The 18,753-nt window shown below is 40.3% G+C and overlaps 2 protein-coding genes across 4 annotated transcripts in view; both read right to left on the bottom strand.

The window, feature by feature from the left end:
* Window positions 1–12,950, bottom strand: part of rbm42 (RNA binding motif protein 42) — a 28,419-nt gene extending 15,469 nt beyond the window's left edge. Inside the window, exons 1-3 of one of the 2 annotated variants that reach the window (XM_061915192.1) lie at window positions 12,930–12,950; window positions 6,499–6,555; window positions 2,098–2,218 (exon numbers count right to left, since the gene is read on the bottom strand). In XM_061915192.1, coding sequence (XP_061771176.1) covers window positions 2,098–2,218; window positions 6,499–6,554 — 177 coding nt within the window. In that variant the 5' untranslated portion in view covers window position 6,555; window positions 12,930–12,950. Of the gene's footprint in view, window positions 1–2,097; window positions 2,219–6,498; window positions 6,556–12,500; window positions 12,786–12,929 lie in introns of those variants that run through there. The other variant, XM_061915191.1, reaches the window with a different exon arrangement.
* A 2,185-nt stretch (window positions 12,951–15,135) lies between these two features.
* The window catches only part of LOC133561719 (aldehyde dehydrogenase, mitochondrial-like), a 34,870-nt gene continuing 31,252 nt past the window's right edge, over window positions 15,136–18,753 (bottom strand). For both annotated transcript variants that reach the window (XM_061915188.1, XM_061915189.1), the window contains exons 13-14: window positions 16,191–16,233; window positions 15,136–16,011 (exon numbers count right to left, since the gene is read on the bottom strand). In XM_061915188.1, coding sequence (XP_061771172.1) covers window positions 16,201–16,233 — 33 coding nt within the window. In that variant the 3' untranslated portion in view covers window positions 15,136–16,011; window positions 16,191–16,200. The remainder of the gene's footprint in view (window positions 16,012–16,190; window positions 16,234–18,753) is intronic.

The following is an 18,753-nucleotide window of genomic DNA, read 5'->3' as shown; positions in this document are numbered from 1 at the left end:
TGCTTTGGGGCTGTTTTTCTGCTAAGGGGACAGGACGATTTGCCCCACTGTATAATATATGTTCTATATTATTTATTATTGTCTATTGTGAGCGAACTGTGGTGCTGAATTTCGCCCAGGGATCAATAAAGTACTTTCTATTCTATTCTATTCTGGCGACGGCCGGGTGTGTGAATAAACTGCATCTCCCAGAATCCTCTGCCAGCAGGGTGGAGCTAAGTAGGAAGTGAAGAGTGTTGGTACTTGTCAACTAACATAGGTAAGAAAGTCTGCCTTTCATCACCAAGATTTCCAGCGGGAAATGGCCAAGGTCAAAAATGAAAAGGTGGGAAATAGAAGTCAACCTCAATCCATCCACCCTTGTTTGAAGGTAGTTTGTCAGGATTAAAGGGAAACATTATCACAATTTCAAAAGGGTTAAAAACAATAAAAATCAGTTCCCAGTGGCTTGTTGTATTTTTTGAAGTTTTTTTCAAAATTTTACCGGTCCCGGAATATCCCTAAAAAAAGGTTTTAAGTGCCTTATTTTCGCTCTCTCGAAGCCACTGTTCATTTCCCTGTGACGTCACACAGTGCTGCCAATGTAAACAAACAATGGCGAATACCCCAGCAAGATATAGCGACTTTAGCTCGGATTCAGACTCGGATTTCAGCGGCTTAAGCGATTCAACAGATTACGCATGTTTTGAAACGAATGGTTGGCGTATGAAAGTATTGAAGAAGAAACTGAAGCTATTGAGCGAATAGCTATTTACGCTATTCATAGCCATAGCATGGCCGAATAGCTGCGTTAGCATCGCCGGTAAAATGTGCGGACCGAACGATCAAGACTTTCGCATCTTATGACACTAGAGCAACTTAAATCTGTCGATTGTTAAGTGTTTTTTTTGCATTAAATGTGAGTGGAAGGAAACGTAATATAGTTGCAAATGCATCTGCAGGTTATCCATACATCTCTGTGCCATGTCTACTTTAGCACCATCGGTAAATAGCATGTTAGCATCGATTAGCTGGCAGTCACGCCGCGACCAAATATGTCTGATTAGCACATAAGTCAACATCAACAAAACTCACCTCTGTGATTTCGTTGACTTTATCGTTGCAAATGCATCTGCAGGTTATCCATACATCTCTGTGCCATGTCTGTCATCGCCGGTAAAATGTGCAGACACTTCGGCACATTCAATGGTGATCCGGCGGCAGATTTCTTGACACTTTCGCATCTCCGGTGCAACGTGAATCCCTCCCTGTTAGTGTTGTTACACCCTCCGACAACACACCGACGAGGCATGATGTCTCCAAGGTTCCAAAAAATAGTCGAAAAAACGGAAAATAACAGAGCTGGGACCCGGTGTTTGCAATGTGTTGAAAATGAAAATGCTGGCTGTATTACCTCGGTGACGTCACGTTCTGACGTCATCGCCAAAATAGCCATAAACAGAAAGGCGTTTAATTGCCAAAATTCACCCATTTAGAGTTCGGAAATCGGTTAAAAAAATATATGGTCTTTTTTCTGCACCATCAAGGTATATATTGACACTTACATAGGTCTGCTGATAATGTTCCCCTTTAAACATTGACTATAAACATGTCCACTGTGGAGAGCATCGCTTGTCATAAAGTCAGAGTTGAAAGACACGTGTTGGTTGTGTCACACTGCTTCTTTACATGTAAGAGATGATTATTTGCACCTCTAAAAAGGTGTTGTCCTAAACAATATGAGCGTTAACATTTTACACACTTGAACAGTGGTCTTTTGTTTTGGAAACAAACCAAAATAGGTGTTTCTCCTAAACATTGAGTGTTAAGTTTGTGTCAATGTTCATTGAACATTTCACACACTTGAACATTAGTGTTTGGTTTTGGAAACATACCACAGAGTCATTTTGAAAGCATGGATTGAGTCCTACCTGTATGAAGTAGACTACAATACTTGTCTATCACGCTGTGGCCATGCCCTTTGGTTTCCATGGCGACAGAGCCATTGTTTGTGTTTGCCATGTCAAGTGAAAGCTCATCTATGACCCCTGCCTGGTCAGTAACACCCCACATAGTCTGGAGGGCCCTCGGTGTGTCATAAAGACTTGTGGAACCTACCCGGCTGTAGGTTCCGGTGCCAATAATTGGTCGGATGACCGCCAGAGCCACGGGGAGCGCCTCCACCACGGCTCCACCTCCTGCATTTGGACCTGCTCCTCCAAGCACCTCCTGCTCAAACCTGCAGGCGGGTCACTTCATTAGGAACATGCACACATCACACATTCACACTGCTTTCATTTGAAAAGGAGTAGGAAGAAGCAGAGCTCATTTAATCCTCCCCCTTTTCCTAGCATAGCAGTTCTTTCTTTCCCATTGCTTTGTAACACAACTGTTAAGAAATACATGAATATAAGTCAACAAGTCTTAATAAATACATGAGTATAAATCATCAACTGTCAATAAATACATGAATATAAGTCAGCAACTGCCAATAAATACATGAGTATAAGTCAATAACTGTCAATATATACATGAGTATAAGTCAACAACTGTCAATATATGAATACAAGTCAGCAACTGTCAATAAATACATGAATATAAGTCAGCAACTGTCAATAAATACATGAATATAAGTCAGCAACTGTGAAAAAATACATGAATATAAGTCAACAACTGTCAATAAATACATGAATATAAGTCAACAACTGTCAATAAATACATGAATATTAGCAACTGTCAATAAATACATGAGTATAAGTCAACAACTGTCAATAAATATTTGAATATAAGTCAACAACTGTCAATAAGTACATGAATACAAGTCAGCAACTGTCAATAAATACATGAGTATAAGTCAGCAACTGTCAATAAATACATGAGTATAAGTCAACAACTGTCAATAAATACATGAATATAAGTCAGCAACTATCAATAAATACATGAGTATAAGTCAACAACTGTAAATAAATACATGAGTATAAGTCAACAACTGTCAATAAATAAATGAATATAAGTCAGCAACTGTCAATAAATGAGTATAAGTCAACAACTGTCAATAAATACATGAATATAAGTCAACAACTGTCAATAAATACATGAATATATGTCAGCAACTGTCAATAAATACATGAGTATAAGTCAAAAATTGTCAATAAATACATGAATACAAGTCAACAACTGTCAATAAATACATGAATATAAGTCAACAACTGTCAATAAATACATTATTATAAGTCAGCAACTGTCAATAGATACATGAATATAAGTCAACAACTGTCAATAAATACATCCGTATAAGTCAGCAACTGTCAATAAATACATGAGTATAAGTAACAACTGTCAATAAATACATGAATATAAGACAACAACTGTCAATAAATACATGAATATAAGTCAGCAACTGTCAATAAATACATGAATATAGGTCAGCAACTGTCAATAAATACATGAGTATAAGTCAACAGCTGTCAAAAAATACATGAATATAAGTCAACAACTGTCAATAAAGACATGAGTATAAGTCAACAACTGTCAATAAATACATGAATATAAGTCAGCAACTTTCAATAAATACATGAGTATAAGTCAACAACTGTCAATAAATACATGAATGTAAGTCAACAAGTGTGAATAAATTCAACAAGGGTGAACAAATACATGAGTAATTGGTTTGATGATTCAAGTTGTGAAGAATAACAAGGGGGAGGACTTAAGAGGTGGTGGAATTTGGGCAGCTGGTGATGTGATTATATTGACGCAGTTTACACTGATGTGAAAAGTGTATTTACAACATTAATAATGTATACAAGTTATACAGTGGACAGGTACCGACAGGCCAAGCGGTGTGCAGCTTCAGCGGTCGCAGAGGCAAAAACTCGGACATGGGAAGAGTTTGGGGAAGCCATGGAAAATGACTTCCGGACGGCTTCGAAGCGATTCTGGACCACCATCCGCCGCCTCAGGAAGGGGAAGCAGTACACTATCAACACCGTGTATGGTGCGGATGGTGTTCTGCTGACCTCAACTGCGGATGTTGTGGATAGGTGGAAGGAATACTTCGAAGACATCCTCAATCCCACCAACACATCTTCCTATGAGGAAGCAGTGCCTGGGGAATCTGTGGTGGACTCTCCTATTTCTGGGGCTGAGGTTGCTGAGGTAGTTAAAAAGCTCCTCGGTGGCAAGGCCCCAGGGGTGGATGAGATCCGCCCAGAGTTCCTTAAGGCTCTGGATGCTGTGGGGCTGTCTTGGTTGACAAGACTCTGCAGCATCGCGTGGACATCGGGGGCAGTACCTCTGGATTGGCAGACCGGGGTGGTAGTCCCTCTCTTTAAGAAGGGGGACCGGAGGGTGTGTTCCAACTATCGTGGGATCACACTCCTCAGCCTTCCCGGTAAGGTTTATTCAGGTGTACTGGAGAGGAGGCTACGCCGGATAGTCGAACCTCGGATTCAGGAGGAACAGTGTGGTTTTCGTCCTGGTCGTGTAACTGTGGACCAGCTCTATACTCTCGGCAGGGTTCTTGAGGGTGCATGGGAGTTTGCCCAACCAGTCTACATGTGCTTTGTGGACTTGGAGAAGGCATTCGACCGTGTCCCTCGGGAAGTCCTGTGGGGAGTGCTCAGAGAGTATGGGGTATCGGACTGTCTTATTGTGGCAGTCCGATCCCTGTACGATCAGTGTCAGAGCTTGGTCCGCATTGCTGGCAGTAAGTCGGACACGTTTCCAGTGAGGGTTGGACTCCGCCAAGGCTGCCCTTTGTCACCGATTCTGTTCATAACTTTTATGGACAGAATTTCTAGGCGCAGTCAAGGCATTGAGGGGTTCCGGTTTGGTGGCCGCGGGATTAGGTCTCTGCTTTTTGCAGACGATGTGGTCCTGTTGGCTTCATCTGGCCGGGATCTTCAGCTCTCACTGGATCAGTTCGCAGCCGAGTGTGAAGCGGCCGGAATGAGAATCAGCACCTCCAAATCCGAGTCCATGGTTCTCTCCCGGAAAAGGGTGGAGTGCCACCTCCGGGTTGGGGAGGAGACCCTGCCCCAAGTGGAGGAGTTCAAGTACCTAGGAGTCTTGTTCACGAGTGAGGGAAGAGTGGATCGTGAGATCGACAGGCGGATCGGTGCGGCGTCTTCAATATTGCGGACGTTGTACCGATCCGTTGTGGTGAAGAAGGAGCTGAGCCGGAAGGCAAAGCTCTCAATTTACCGGTCGATCTACGTTCCCATCCTCACCTATGGTCATGAGCTTTGGGTCATGACCGAAAGGATAAGATCACGGGTACAAGCGGCCGAAATGAGTTTCCTCCGCCGTGTGGCGGGGCTCTCCCTTAGAGATAGGGTGAGAAGCTCTGCCATCCGGGAGGAACTCAAAGTAAAGCCGCTGCTCCTCCACATCGAGAGGAGCCAGATGAGGTGGTTCGGGCATCTGGTCAGGATGCCACCCGAACGCCTCCCGAGGGAGGTGTTTAGGGCACGTCCAACCGGTAGGAGGCCACGGGGAAGACCCAGGACACGTTGGGAAGACTATGTCTCCCGGCTGGCCTGGGAACGCCTCGGGATCCCCCGGGAAGAGCTAGACGAAGTGGCTGGGGAGAGGGAAGTCTGGGCTTCCCTGCTTAGTCTGCTGCCCCCGCGACCCGACCTCGGATAAGCGGAAGAAGGTGGATGGATGGACAAGTTATACAAATATTAAAAAGGTAAGCTTTTAGTTAATATTTTTATATATAATTTTTTGTTTGTAATTGTTTTTTTAATATTCATTATTCACTTCAAGTATTTACAGTATGTCTCTTTTTATATATATTTTTTATCATTTTTTATTAATTTTGGCCAAAGGGGGCGCATTTCAATTTCTTACACACACTTGTTATTTCATATGTTGACCAGAGGGGGAGCACTTTTAAAAGTGACACACAGTCAATTTAAAAAATGCCTCCTTTTTGGGACCAACCTAATGTTGATAGATGTCACCACCAGAGGGTGCAAATGAGATCTCCATTTTTGTTTTTTTGTGACGTGCTTAAGGCTGATGACAAAGGAGTCAGTGACCATAGATGGCCCCTGTGCCGCAATTTGGGCAACCCAGCTATAGAAGCCAACTGCTAATGGCCACTATAGTCTTAGTAGCGTTTTGTTCATTTGTTCATCCTATGCTCGCATATGGCTTGTCTTACGTCGGCACCAGAAGTGGTAAAATCAGATGTTCACCTGGCGGGGATGAATAGGGAAGTCCTTCTCTAGCTGCCATCTTTCTTATCATATATTGCTGCCTTTGCACCTGTCAATCTTTACTTTTCCTTGCACGTTCAATCAGCAAAAAATCCTGACTTTGGAGCAATGTTTACAGACTCTAGCATTTGCCTCTCTATTAGATGCAATGTTATTGAGATCGTGATTTATGTCATCATTTGTTCACACCTCATATAGAAGATACTTTTCCTTCTTCATGTCTCAAGAAAGCTATAAATACAAGAACACACACACACACACACGGGGTAAAGTTAAGATGGGTGGTACTCACAGAGCCATCTCGGCCTCCATCTCCTTCAGACGATCTTCCCCAGACTTCATGGCCATGCTAGGACACACAAAGCTTCATTATTCAGGTGTATAAACACCTGAATACTGTACACCTTGTTTGAACATCTGCTGACTTGGAGACATGTATTTACCACACAAGCCACACACCTGGCGAATATACACTTAGTCATTGGCAGTCTTTTTTAAATTTCAAAAATTATCGAAATGATGTCCTTTTCTTTCTTTCTTTAGTTAATTTGGAACATGAACACACTTACAGCTAAATATATCACACAATTTCATATAGAGCAACAGCTAGCCAATATTTTAGTAATCGAGTATTCTATCGAATATGCCGATCGATTAACCGGGGAAAAAAATCGTATTTTTGTTGAAAAAAAATAAATAAATACCGTGTTTCCTTGAATTGCTGCCGGGTGCATAGTATGCGCTTGCCTAGAATTACTGCCGGGTCAAACTCGTTTCCCAAAATAATTAGCGCATGCTTAGCATTACCGCCGGCTCAGGATTAACGCCGGGTCAAACTCGTTTCACAAAATATTATTTTTATTAGCGCATGTCTCGAATTTCCGCCGGGTCAAACTCGTCAAGTCACGAGTGACACTTCACCTGTCATCGTTTTCAAAATGGAGGAGGCTGATTTCAATAATTTCAAATCGCATAAAGGGAGGAAGATTAAGAGCTATTCAGTAGGATTTAAGGTCCAAGCTATTGAATATGCTAAAAAGAACAGTAAGCAGCTATGTTTTATTAATATACCGTAGCGGCGTGTGTCAAATATGAGTCATTAAACGACTCCCGCCTCCTGGTGGTAGAGGGCGCTAGTGATCCTTCTTGCGACAATTCAGCTGCAGAAGATGTGACAACAAGCAGCAAAAGTGAGCAGCGATGGTTTATTTTTTCCTCTCGCTTGCACTTTTAACATGGAGGATTACATATCTAAAATAAAAAAGTTTTCTAAACTGGACTATCAATAGAAGCAGGAGGTAAAAACGGAAGATGTCCATCGAGACAGAGAGACTTTTAAAACTGAAGAAAGATAAGGAAGACTTCTATAAACAAGTTATTGGTGCTTTTGATCAGATGGAGCTGCGCATGGACTTCATTTATAACTAAAGGTAAGACCATAATAATTTTTTTTTATTAAATGTGCTTTTCATGATGGTATCCTTACATCACACTCAAAATTATAAGCGCAGGCCTAAATTTACCGCAAGCCTTTGGTAAGCGCCGCAGTGAGGAGAGGTTTTAAAATAACTAGCGCATGCTTGCCTTTACCGCATGCCTTTGGTAAACGCCGGAGTGAGAAGAGGTTTTAAATTGATTAGTGCCCCGGCGGCAATTCAAGGAAATACGGTAATATAAATTTTTTGGGTTCTGCCCAGCTTCTTAGACAAATCCCATAGTAGATGTAGATGCCCATATCTGCTGTACACGTTTGCTTTACAAAAGAGAAGTGTGGGATACTTCTCTTGTTGCCTTATTTGTATTTTGACTTGATTAAATGTATTTATATTATCATTTAGTGCAGCCGGGCCGGAGCAATATTTTTGCTTAATTAAGGTTTAATCATACATGATTGTGTTTGGCCTAATTGTCCTAAACGCCTTTTTTCATTATTGAAGGCTGACACGCACAGCTGAAATGCGTCCGTGGTTGATTGTGCCAATTTGTGTGTGCTAATACAAACAGGTGCGCTCACAGCCCTATGTGCTGTGACCGCTTATACCAAGTTCTTTTCTCGCCTGCCTTTTTGATGATTATTATACGGTGCCGTTTAAATGGTGGTTTCTCCATGCCAACCCGCTGAGCTGTTTTTAAGCTGCCAACAAACACACACACCTGCTGTCATGCACATTTTGTCTAATCAGAAGCCCGAAAAAAGCAACAACATCTGACTTGGTGCAGCATTACACCTCCTATTGTGTTGATTTTGATATGCCTTATAATAATAATAATAATAATAATAATAATAATAATAATGGATTAGATTTATATCGCGCTTTTCTATTGTTATATACTCAAAGCGCTCACAGGGAAGTGGGAACCCATCATTCATTCACACCTGGTGGTGGTAAGCTACATCTGTAGCCACAGCTGCCCTGGGGTAGACTGACGGAAGCGTGGCTGCCAGTTTGCGCCTACGGCCCCTCCGACCACCACCAATCATTTATTCATCATTCATTCACCAGTGTGAGCGGCACCGGGGGCAAACGGTGAAGTGTCCTGCCCAAGGACACAACGGCAGCGACTTTGATGTTAATAGGTGGGAAGCGAACCTGCAACCCTCAGGTTCTGGCACGGGCGCTCTACCCACAACGCCATAGATGTACAATGACATGTACATTATCTTTAAAACCTGCCTGCCTGCCAGAGCCCTTGGAACATTATGTATAATAAACTGTATTTATGTTATTCACATGTGAACAATGCAGTATAATAGACTGTATTTATATTATTCACATGTGAACAATGCTGTATAATAGACTGTATTTATATTATTCACATGTGAATAATGCTGTATAATAGATTGTATTTATATTACTCACATGTGAATAATGCTGTATAACAGACTATTTATATTATTCACATTTAAATAATGCTATATAACAGACTGTATTTATATTATTCACATGTGAATAATGCTGTATAATAGACTGTAACTACATTATTCACATGTGAGTAATGCTGTATAATAGACTGTAATTATATTATTCACATGTGAATAATGCTGTATAGCAGACTGTATTTATATATTCACATGTGAATAATGCTGTATAATAGACTGTAACTACATTATTCACATGTGAGTAATGCTGTATAATAGACTGTAATTATATTATTCACATGTGAATAATGCTGTATAACAGACTGTAATTATATTATTCACATGTGAATAATGCTGTATAATAGACTGTATTTATATCATTCACATGTGTATAATGCTGTATAACAGACTATTTATATTATTCACATTTAAATAATGCTATATAACAGACTGTATTTATATTATTCACATGTGAATAATGCTGTATAATAGACTGTATTTATATATTCACATGTGAATAATGCTGTATAATAGACTGTAACTATATTATTCACATGTGAATAATGCTGTATAATAGACTGTAATTATATTATTCACATGTGAATAATGCTGTATAATAGACTGTATTTATATTATTCACATGTGAATAATGCTGTATAATACTGTATTTATGTTATGCACATGTGAATAATGCTGTATGATAGGCTGTATTTATGTTATTCACATTTGAATAATGCTGTATAACAGACTGTATTTATATATTCACATGTGAATAATGCTATATAACAGACTAATTATATTATTTACATGTGAATAATGTATAAGACTGTATTTATGTTATTCACATGTGAATAATGATGTATAATAGACTGTATTTATGTTATTCACATGTGAATAATGCTGTATAATAGACTATTTATATATTCACATGTGAATAATGCTATACAACAGACTGTATTTATATTATTCACATGTGAATAATGCTGTATAATAGACAGGTATTTTACATGTGAATAATATAAATACAAATTGTTTATGGTTTATTGTGAGCGAACTGTGGTGCTGAATTCCCCCAATAAAGTAATTTCTATTGTATTTTAGTGTATTGTATTATTAAAGAGTGAATGTGTTGCTGAAAGCCAACACTCATACAATTATAAGATGGTGATCAAATCAGCACGCATGCACGAACGAGCCAAGGAAACCATTTTGCATGTTTAATGACAAAAAGTCAGATATTTAGCACTAGTGAGCAGTAGGGACGGCGCAGTGGAAGAGTGGCCTTGCGCAACCCGAGGGTCCCTGGTTCAATTCCCACCTAGTACCAACATCGTCACGTCCGTTGTGTCCTGAGCATGACACTTCACCCTTGCTCCTGATGGGTGCTGGTTGGCGCCTTGCATGGCAGATCCCTCCATCAGTGTGTGAATGTGTGTGTGAATGGGTAAATGTGGAAGTAGTGTCAAAGCGCTTTGAGTACCTTGAAGGTAGAAAAGCGCTATACAAGTACAACCCATTTATTTATTTATTTAGACAATATGAAGACATTTTTGGCCCAGGACGTATTTTACTTTGCTCATTATCATTTTTATATCGGGACGGCCTGGCGTGGTTGGGAGAGTGGCCGTGCCAGCAACCTGAGGGGTTCCGGGTTCGATCCCAACCTTCTACCAATCTCGTCACGTCTGTTGTGTCCTTGAGCAAGACACCTCACCCTTGCTCCTGATGGGTGCTGATTAGGGCCATGCATGGCAGCTCCCACCACCAGTGTGTGAATGGGTGACTGTGTGTGTGGATGGGTGACTGTGTGTGTGAATGGGTGAATGTGGAAATAGTGTCAAAGCGTTTTGAGTACCTTAAAGGTAGAAAAGCTATACAATTATAACCCATTGAAATTTTTCTTGCTACTTTACGTTGTATATATTTTCATGAGATTTCCAGTTCATTTGATCTATTATTATTCCCAAAAATGGACTTTCTTTTCTTCTTTCAATGTCTACTACGTCTATTTGTATTTGTGGATAACGTTCTTTTCTACTGTCAGCAAAATAACATTATTTTCAGCCACACAATCAGTTTGTAAATAAGTAAATGCCTACAAAATGTTGTGATTGTGTGAGTTTAACGGAGGAAGATAAATAAACATGAGTTCCATCCATTTCCTACCGCTTATACCTTTCATTGGCTTTATTCCACAAACTGCTTTTAAAGGCCTACTGAAATTCACTACTACCGACCACGCAGTCTGATAGTTTATATATCAATGATGAAATCTTAACATTGCAACACAAGCCAATACGGCCTTTTTAGTTTACTAAATTGCAATTTAAAATTTCTCCCGAAGTATCCTGTTGAAAACGTTGCGGTATGACGACGCGTATGATGACGCGTGCGCGTGACGTCACGGATTTTAGCGGACATTTTGTTCCAGCCCCAATCCCAGCTATAAGTCGTCCGCTTTAATCGCATTATTACACAGTATTCAGGACATCTTTGTTGCTGAATCTATTGCAATTTGTTCAATTAATAAAGGAGACGTCAAAGAAGAAAGATGTAGGTGGGAATCGGTGTATTGCGGCTGGTGTTTCCTTGTTTACATTCCCGAAGGTGAAGCTTTACTATGGAACAGAGCGGTCAAGCGAACATGGTTCTCTACCACATGTCGACTGGCAGGTTTCGGTGAGAAAATTGTGGTAATAAGTCGGCTCTTACCGTAGACATGAGCGGAGCTTGCGTCGTTCTTCTGTCAAAGAGGCAGCTGCGGATTCTTTTGCCTCCTCCGACCGGCCGCCCCCGAACGTGGGATGCTTCCACCGTGGCGGAGGGGGGAAAAAGCTCAGCCTGGCCCGACTAACTGCCTTCGCTGCGCCTCGTCGAGAAACATGGCTTCCCTCACCAAACCCCTTCGACTTTCAGGTACGACCAATTTATCTCACTAAAACACTAGTAACACAATAAGCAGATAAGGGATTTTCCAGAATTATCCTAGTAAATGTGTCTAATAACATGTGAATCGCTCCCACTCCCAGTCCTTCACTCTCACTTTACTCATCCACAAATCTTTCATCCTCGCTCAAATTAATGGGGAAATCGTTGCTTTCTCGGTCCGAATCGCTCTCGCTGCTGGTGGCCATGATTGTAAACAATGTGAGGAGCTCCACAACCCATGACGTCACGCGCACATCGTCTGTTACTTCCGGTACAGGCAAGGATTTTTTTATTAGCAACCAAAAGTTGCAAACTTTATCGTGGATGTTCTCTACTAAATCCTTTCAGCAAAAATATGGCAATATCGCGAAATGATCAAGTATGACACATAGAATAGACCTGCTATCCCCGTTTAAATGAGAAAATCTCATTTCAGTAGGCCTTTAACATCCCACTTTGAGATAATAATGCAAGTTGCGCTAGGAATGTTTGTAGTTATGACTTACCTGGAGAATTCTAACTATGAAGACTTTTTCTTGTCCGACGTTCACCGCCTTAGCAGTAGCATTAGCATGCGCTAACAATAAGATCGGAGGGCGGCCGTTGTCCCTCTCAGTTAGTGAAGTGAGTTACTAGGATATGTCTTCAAGTGCACAACATTAATCATGCGACCGGGCGTGAAAAAAACAAGTATCAATAACGAAACGATGGATTCATTTACTAGCTTTTTCTTTTTGTTGAGCTTCTGGGGTTGCCGCTGAAGTACTTCCGGTTTATAAAATCTAGTGTTTCCGGTTTATACATGCTAGTATTTCCGGATCACACTTGCTAGCTTTGTAACTGGACTGTTCCTTAAAACAAAAATTTTACTTCATTTTGTTGCTCATTCACGCTTCCTCTTAAGGTCGCTATCTGTGTTATTTATAAAAACTTACCATCACTTCAGGCCAAGATCAAAGTGGATAAGTCGGCACGTGGCGGCCATGCTCAGCATGGTGCCTTGACGGCGGCCATCTTAGTGGGGGCACTTTCCCATCTATGTGTTAATATGATCAACAATCAATGTTTATTTATATAGCCCTAAATCACTAGTGTCTCAAAGGGCTGCACAAACCACAACAACATCCTCAGTAGAGCCCACATAAGGGCAAGGAAAACTCACACCCAGTGGGAAGTTGGTGACAGCAGGGCCGGCCCGTGGCATGGGCTAGTGTGTCGTTCGCGAACGATTCGTTCGAACGAACGAATCTTTTTGAGTGAACGTACTGAACCGAATCACTTCATGAACTGATTCGTTCCTTTCTCAGTTCAGTTGAGCTCCGCCGCGACCATGCCGGTATGAGGGGAACTGGTACACTCTGTGACTCACTGAACCCTCGACGTCGGCGTCATCATGGGGGCGGGGGGAGGGACTGAGTTAACGATTCGTTCACCGCGGATTAACGACATGAATCACTCAGTGAACGACAACGCTCTCGTGATATTTTGATATTTTCTCTGTTATATTTTTAAACGTTGGCTACAGCAGTGGTCCCCAACCACCGGGCCGAATAATTTTTTATTAATTTTTATTTAAAAATAAAAAAAATAAAAATTATTTTTATTAAATCAGCATAAAAAACACAATATACATTTACAATTAGTGCACCAACCACAAAAACCTCCCTTTTTCATGACAAAAACGTCCCTTTTTCGTGACAAAGAAAAAAAAAAGAAAAAAAAAAGGACACCCCCCCACCACCACCACCCGGGCCGCGGGACAAATTATTAAGCACTGACCGGTCCGCGGATACAAAAAGGTTGGGGACCACTGGGCTACAGAACATTTTGTTTTTATGTTTGCATTTCTGGCTCTTAATTTATTTGTTTTATTTTGAAATTATTTATTTTAAGTTTACATTTTCTTTGTTACAGAACATTACGTTTTTATGTTGGCATTTGTTAATAGGGTTTCTTAATTTAGTATTTGTTTTTGCACTAAACAAATGAGGCCTATTTATTTAACTGTTGACTGCAAGCATTTTAGTAGGCTATTACAATTTTTTATTTATTTCCCACTTTTATTCATCCCGTCGCAGGGATATATATATGTTTCATGCCATTGGCAGCCGTTCTCCATTCATTCTCCAAGCTAACAGCTAATGTTGACTCAAGCCACATGAAAACAAACACACACATGCGCCCCGTCGCCCCGTCCCCATTATCTCAACACATACATTTTTTATTGCATATTTAAGTTGATATTTCCATTTTTATATTTTTAAATGTAGGCTACTAAGATGTTGGTTTTGTATTTTTATTTTGTAAAGTAATGGCCCATTTCCCAAACGCACCTGCCATGTTTCAGGGACTAATGCATACACTACTGGCCCATGTCCCGAATGCACCTGCCATGTTTCAGGCACTAAAGCACCCAGTACTGGCCCATGTCCCAAATGCACCTGCCATGTTTCAGGGACTAAAGCACCCAGTACTGGCCCATGTCGCAAACTGCAAAGTGTATCTGGATGCATGCTGATTGGTAACTCTCCATCTAATCTTTAAGCGGTTGTGTGATGCCAACCTCAGCCTTAACTTGGCCAAACGAGGGTTGGGTAAGGCCACTGTGACGTACCTGGGCAAGCAGGTGGGCCAAGGTCAGGTGTGTCGGGTGCAGGCTGAAGTCTAGGCCATTCTGGATTATCCCGTTCCAAAAACCCGAGGTGAGCTCCGCCGCTTCCTCGGTATGGCGGGCGGGATGTCAGCGTGGTTTCTGCCGCTCCTCTCGCCAGTTTGACCAGTGTACATAAAGTCTTTATTTGCACTGCTGAATGGTGACTGGGACTCTGCCTTCAGTTCCTGTGAAGTTCTCATCCGTCCTGCCAGACTTTGTGTGTCCCTGTCAGCTGCAGCACACAACTTTGTGTGTCCCTGTCAGTTGCAGCACATAACTTTGTGTGTCCCTGTCAGTTGCAGCACATAACTTTGTGTGTCCCTGCAAGTGCACCTGCAGGTGGATGCCAGGAGAGAAGTCGCCATCTTTTTAATTGCTACTGTTGCGTTTGCACCTGATGTTCCTCCGAGGGAATTTAAGTTGCTGGTCAATCCCAAGTTCTTTTGATGACACACAAGCTGATTATAAATGATAACCCTGAAACATAATAGGGATTTTGCAATTTATTCCAAAGCTTTGGAGAGACCAACCTAAAAAAACACATTCAATTTGCGTCGCCTAAGTTGATCTGAAAACCCTTCGGAAGTCTTGTCTTTTTCCATACGCCAACCATAAAGAGCACAAATGGAAAAACACTATCGGTTTTCAAATATGACTATGGAGAAAAGAAATAACTCTTGAATATGGGTATATGTAGATATCTATCTCTGCCAATCCCCCTTCAGATCTTCTACAGAAGATCTCTAACACAATTACAAAACTTCCAAACTAGCTATCACTGTCACTACTTTTCAAGCAACTTTAGTGGAGCTAATGATAAACTCTTACACACAAGTTGTCTTACACACCTATTGTCTTACACACTTGTTGTGTTACACACATGCACTTCTCTCACACGTGTTACACACATGCACTTCTCTTACGCACGTTGTGTTACACACATGCACTTCTCTCACACATGTTACACACATGCACTTCTCTTACGCACGTTGTGTTACGCACGTTGTGTTACACACGTGCACGTTGTGTTACGCACTCAAACCTTAGGCGGCAGACATGTGACACAAGGTGTCAGGTGTGAGTAGGGACACACAGACTACACACAGTATGTGTGTGTGAGTGTTACATTTTCATCATGAGTCAACATGTTGTACCTTTCTTGAAGATGTTGTGTAGTTGTTGACACTCTTGTCTAGTCTGCCACTCTAGACGTCACGTATGTGATTGGTGACTAAACTAGTTGAAGTACTAGTTGAAGTACAAGTTGAAGTACAAGTTGAAGTACTAGTTGAATACTAGTTGAATACATTTGTGTACAAAATCATTCAAAGGAGTAAAATCTGCTGAAGGAAGTTTTATTTGACCTGAAGATGAAAGAAACACAAATATGAAACACTTTGATACAACTTCTGATCAACACATAATTGCATTGTATATACACTGTAAATATACTGTATATACAGTGTTTCTACACTGTAAATACACTATGCATACACTAATATACTGTAGATATTGTAGTATCTTTAAAGAGTTTACTACTTACTGCTTCATTCTCAGGAATTCTTCTGAGGTACTTTCATGGTCACCTGGCAACACAAACATGTACATTGTACATTATTATACTTCATGTTGTACTGCAGTACAAAGCCAAATATTGATGTACATTATATATCATTATACTTCATCCTGTACTGCAGTACACAGCCAAATATTGATGTACATTGTATATTATTTTACTTCATCATTTACTGCAGTACACAGTCAAATATTGATGTACATTGTACATTATTATACTTCATCATTTCCTGCAGTACACAGCCAAATATTGATGTACATTGTACATTATTATACTTCATCATTTACTGCAACACACAGCCACATTTTGATGTACATTGTATATTATTGTAATACATCATTTACTGCAGTGCACGGCCAAATATCGATGTACATTGTACATTATTACACTTCATTGTTTACTTTAGTACACAGTCAAATATTGATGTACATTGTATATTATTATACTTCATCATTTACTGCAGTACAAAGCCAAATATTGATGTACATTGCATATTATTATACTTCATCCTGTACTGCAGTACACAGCCAAATATTGATGTACATTGTACATTATTATACTTCATATTGTACTGCACTGCACACCCAAATATTGATGTACATTGTACATTATTATACTTCATCATTTACTGCAACACACAGCCAAACACTGATGTACATTGTATATTATTGTACTTCATCATTTACTGCAGTACACAGCCAAATATTGATGTACATTGTACAGTTTTATACTTCATCTTGTACTGCACACCCAAATATTGATGTACATTGTATATTATTATACTTCATCTTGTACTGCACTACACACCCAAATATTGATGTACATTGTACATTATTATACTTCATCATTTACTGCAACACACAGCCAAATATTGACGTACATTGTATATTACTGTACTTCATCATTTAATGCAGTACACAAATATTGATGTACATTGTACATTATTATACTTCATCCTGTACTGCAGTACACAGCCAAATATTCATGTACATTGTACATTATTATACTTCATCTTGTACTGCACTGCACACCCAAATATTGATGTACATTGTACATTATTATACTTCATAATTTACTGCAACACACAGCCAAATACTGATGTATATTGTATATTATTGTGCTTCATCATTTACTGCAGTACACAGCCAAATGTTGATGTACATTGTACAGTTTTATACTTCATCTTGTACTGCACTACACACCCAAATATTAATGTACATTGTACATTATTATACTTCATCTTGTACGGCACTGCACACCCTAATATTGATGTACATTGTACATTATTATACTTCATCATTTACTGCAACACACAGCCAAATACTGATGTATATTGTTTATTATTGTACTTCATCATTTACTGCAGTACACAGCCAAATGTTGATGTACATTGTACAGTTTTATACTTCATCTTGTACTGCACTACACACCCAAATATTCATGTACATTGTACATTATTATACTTCATCTTGTACTGCACTGCACACCCTAATATTGATGTACATTGTACATTATTATACTTCATCTTGTACTGCACTGCACACCCAAATATTGATGTACATTGTACAATATTATACTTCATCATTTACTGCAACACACAGCCAATTATTGACGTACATTGTATATTATTGTACTTCATCATTTAATGAAGTACACAGCCAAATATTGATGTACATTGTACATTATTATACTTCATCATTTACTGCAGTAACCAGCCAAATATTGATGTAAATTGTACATTATTATACTTCATAATTTACTGCAGTACACAGCCAAATATTGATGTACATTGTATATTATTATACTTCATCATTTACTGCAGTACACAGCCAAATATTGATGTACATTGTATATTATTATACTGCAGTAGAGAAAGTCGTTCCTTCATGAAGAGTCTAAAGATCAACAGGATGTTGATCAGTTGTATGGACGAGCACCTGCTTGATCTAGTGGTCTACAAAAGGGAAGTACTAGCCACACCCAAAGGTACACCAACAACAAAAGGGAAGTGCTAGCCACACCCACAGGTAAACCAACGACAAAAGGGAAGTGCTAGCCACACCCACAGGTACACCAACGACAAAAGGGAAGTGCTAGCTACACCCAAAGGTACACCAACAACAAAAGGGAAGTGCTAGCCACACCCACAGGTACACCAACCACAAAAGGGAAGTGCTAGCTACACCCACAGGTACACCAACAACAAAAGGTAAGTGCTAGCCACACCCACAGAGACACCAACAACAGAAAGGAAGTGCTAGCCACACCCACAGAGACACCAACAACAGAAAGGAAGTGCTAGCCACACCCACAGAGACACCAACAACAAAAGGGCAGTGCTAGCCACACCCACAGAGACACCAACAACAAAAGGGAAGTGCTAGTCACACCCACAGGTACACCAACAACATAAGGGAAGTGCTAGCCACACCCACAGGTACACCAACAACATAAGGGAAGTGCTAGCCACACCCACAGGTACACCAACAACATAAGGGAAGTGCTAGCCACACCCACAGGTACACCAACA

The sequence above is a fragment of the Nerophis ophidion genome, linkage group LG11 (genome assembly GCF_033978795.1).
Source record: "Nerophis ophidion isolate RoL-2023_Sa linkage group LG11, RoL_Noph_v1.0, whole genome shotgun sequence".
NCBI lineage: Eukaryota > Metazoa > Chordata > Actinopteri > Syngnathiformes > Syngnathidae > Nerophis > Nerophis ophidion.
The sequence above is the reverse complement of the archived record's forward strand: the minus strand, read 5'-3'. Positions and strand labels throughout refer to the sequence as shown.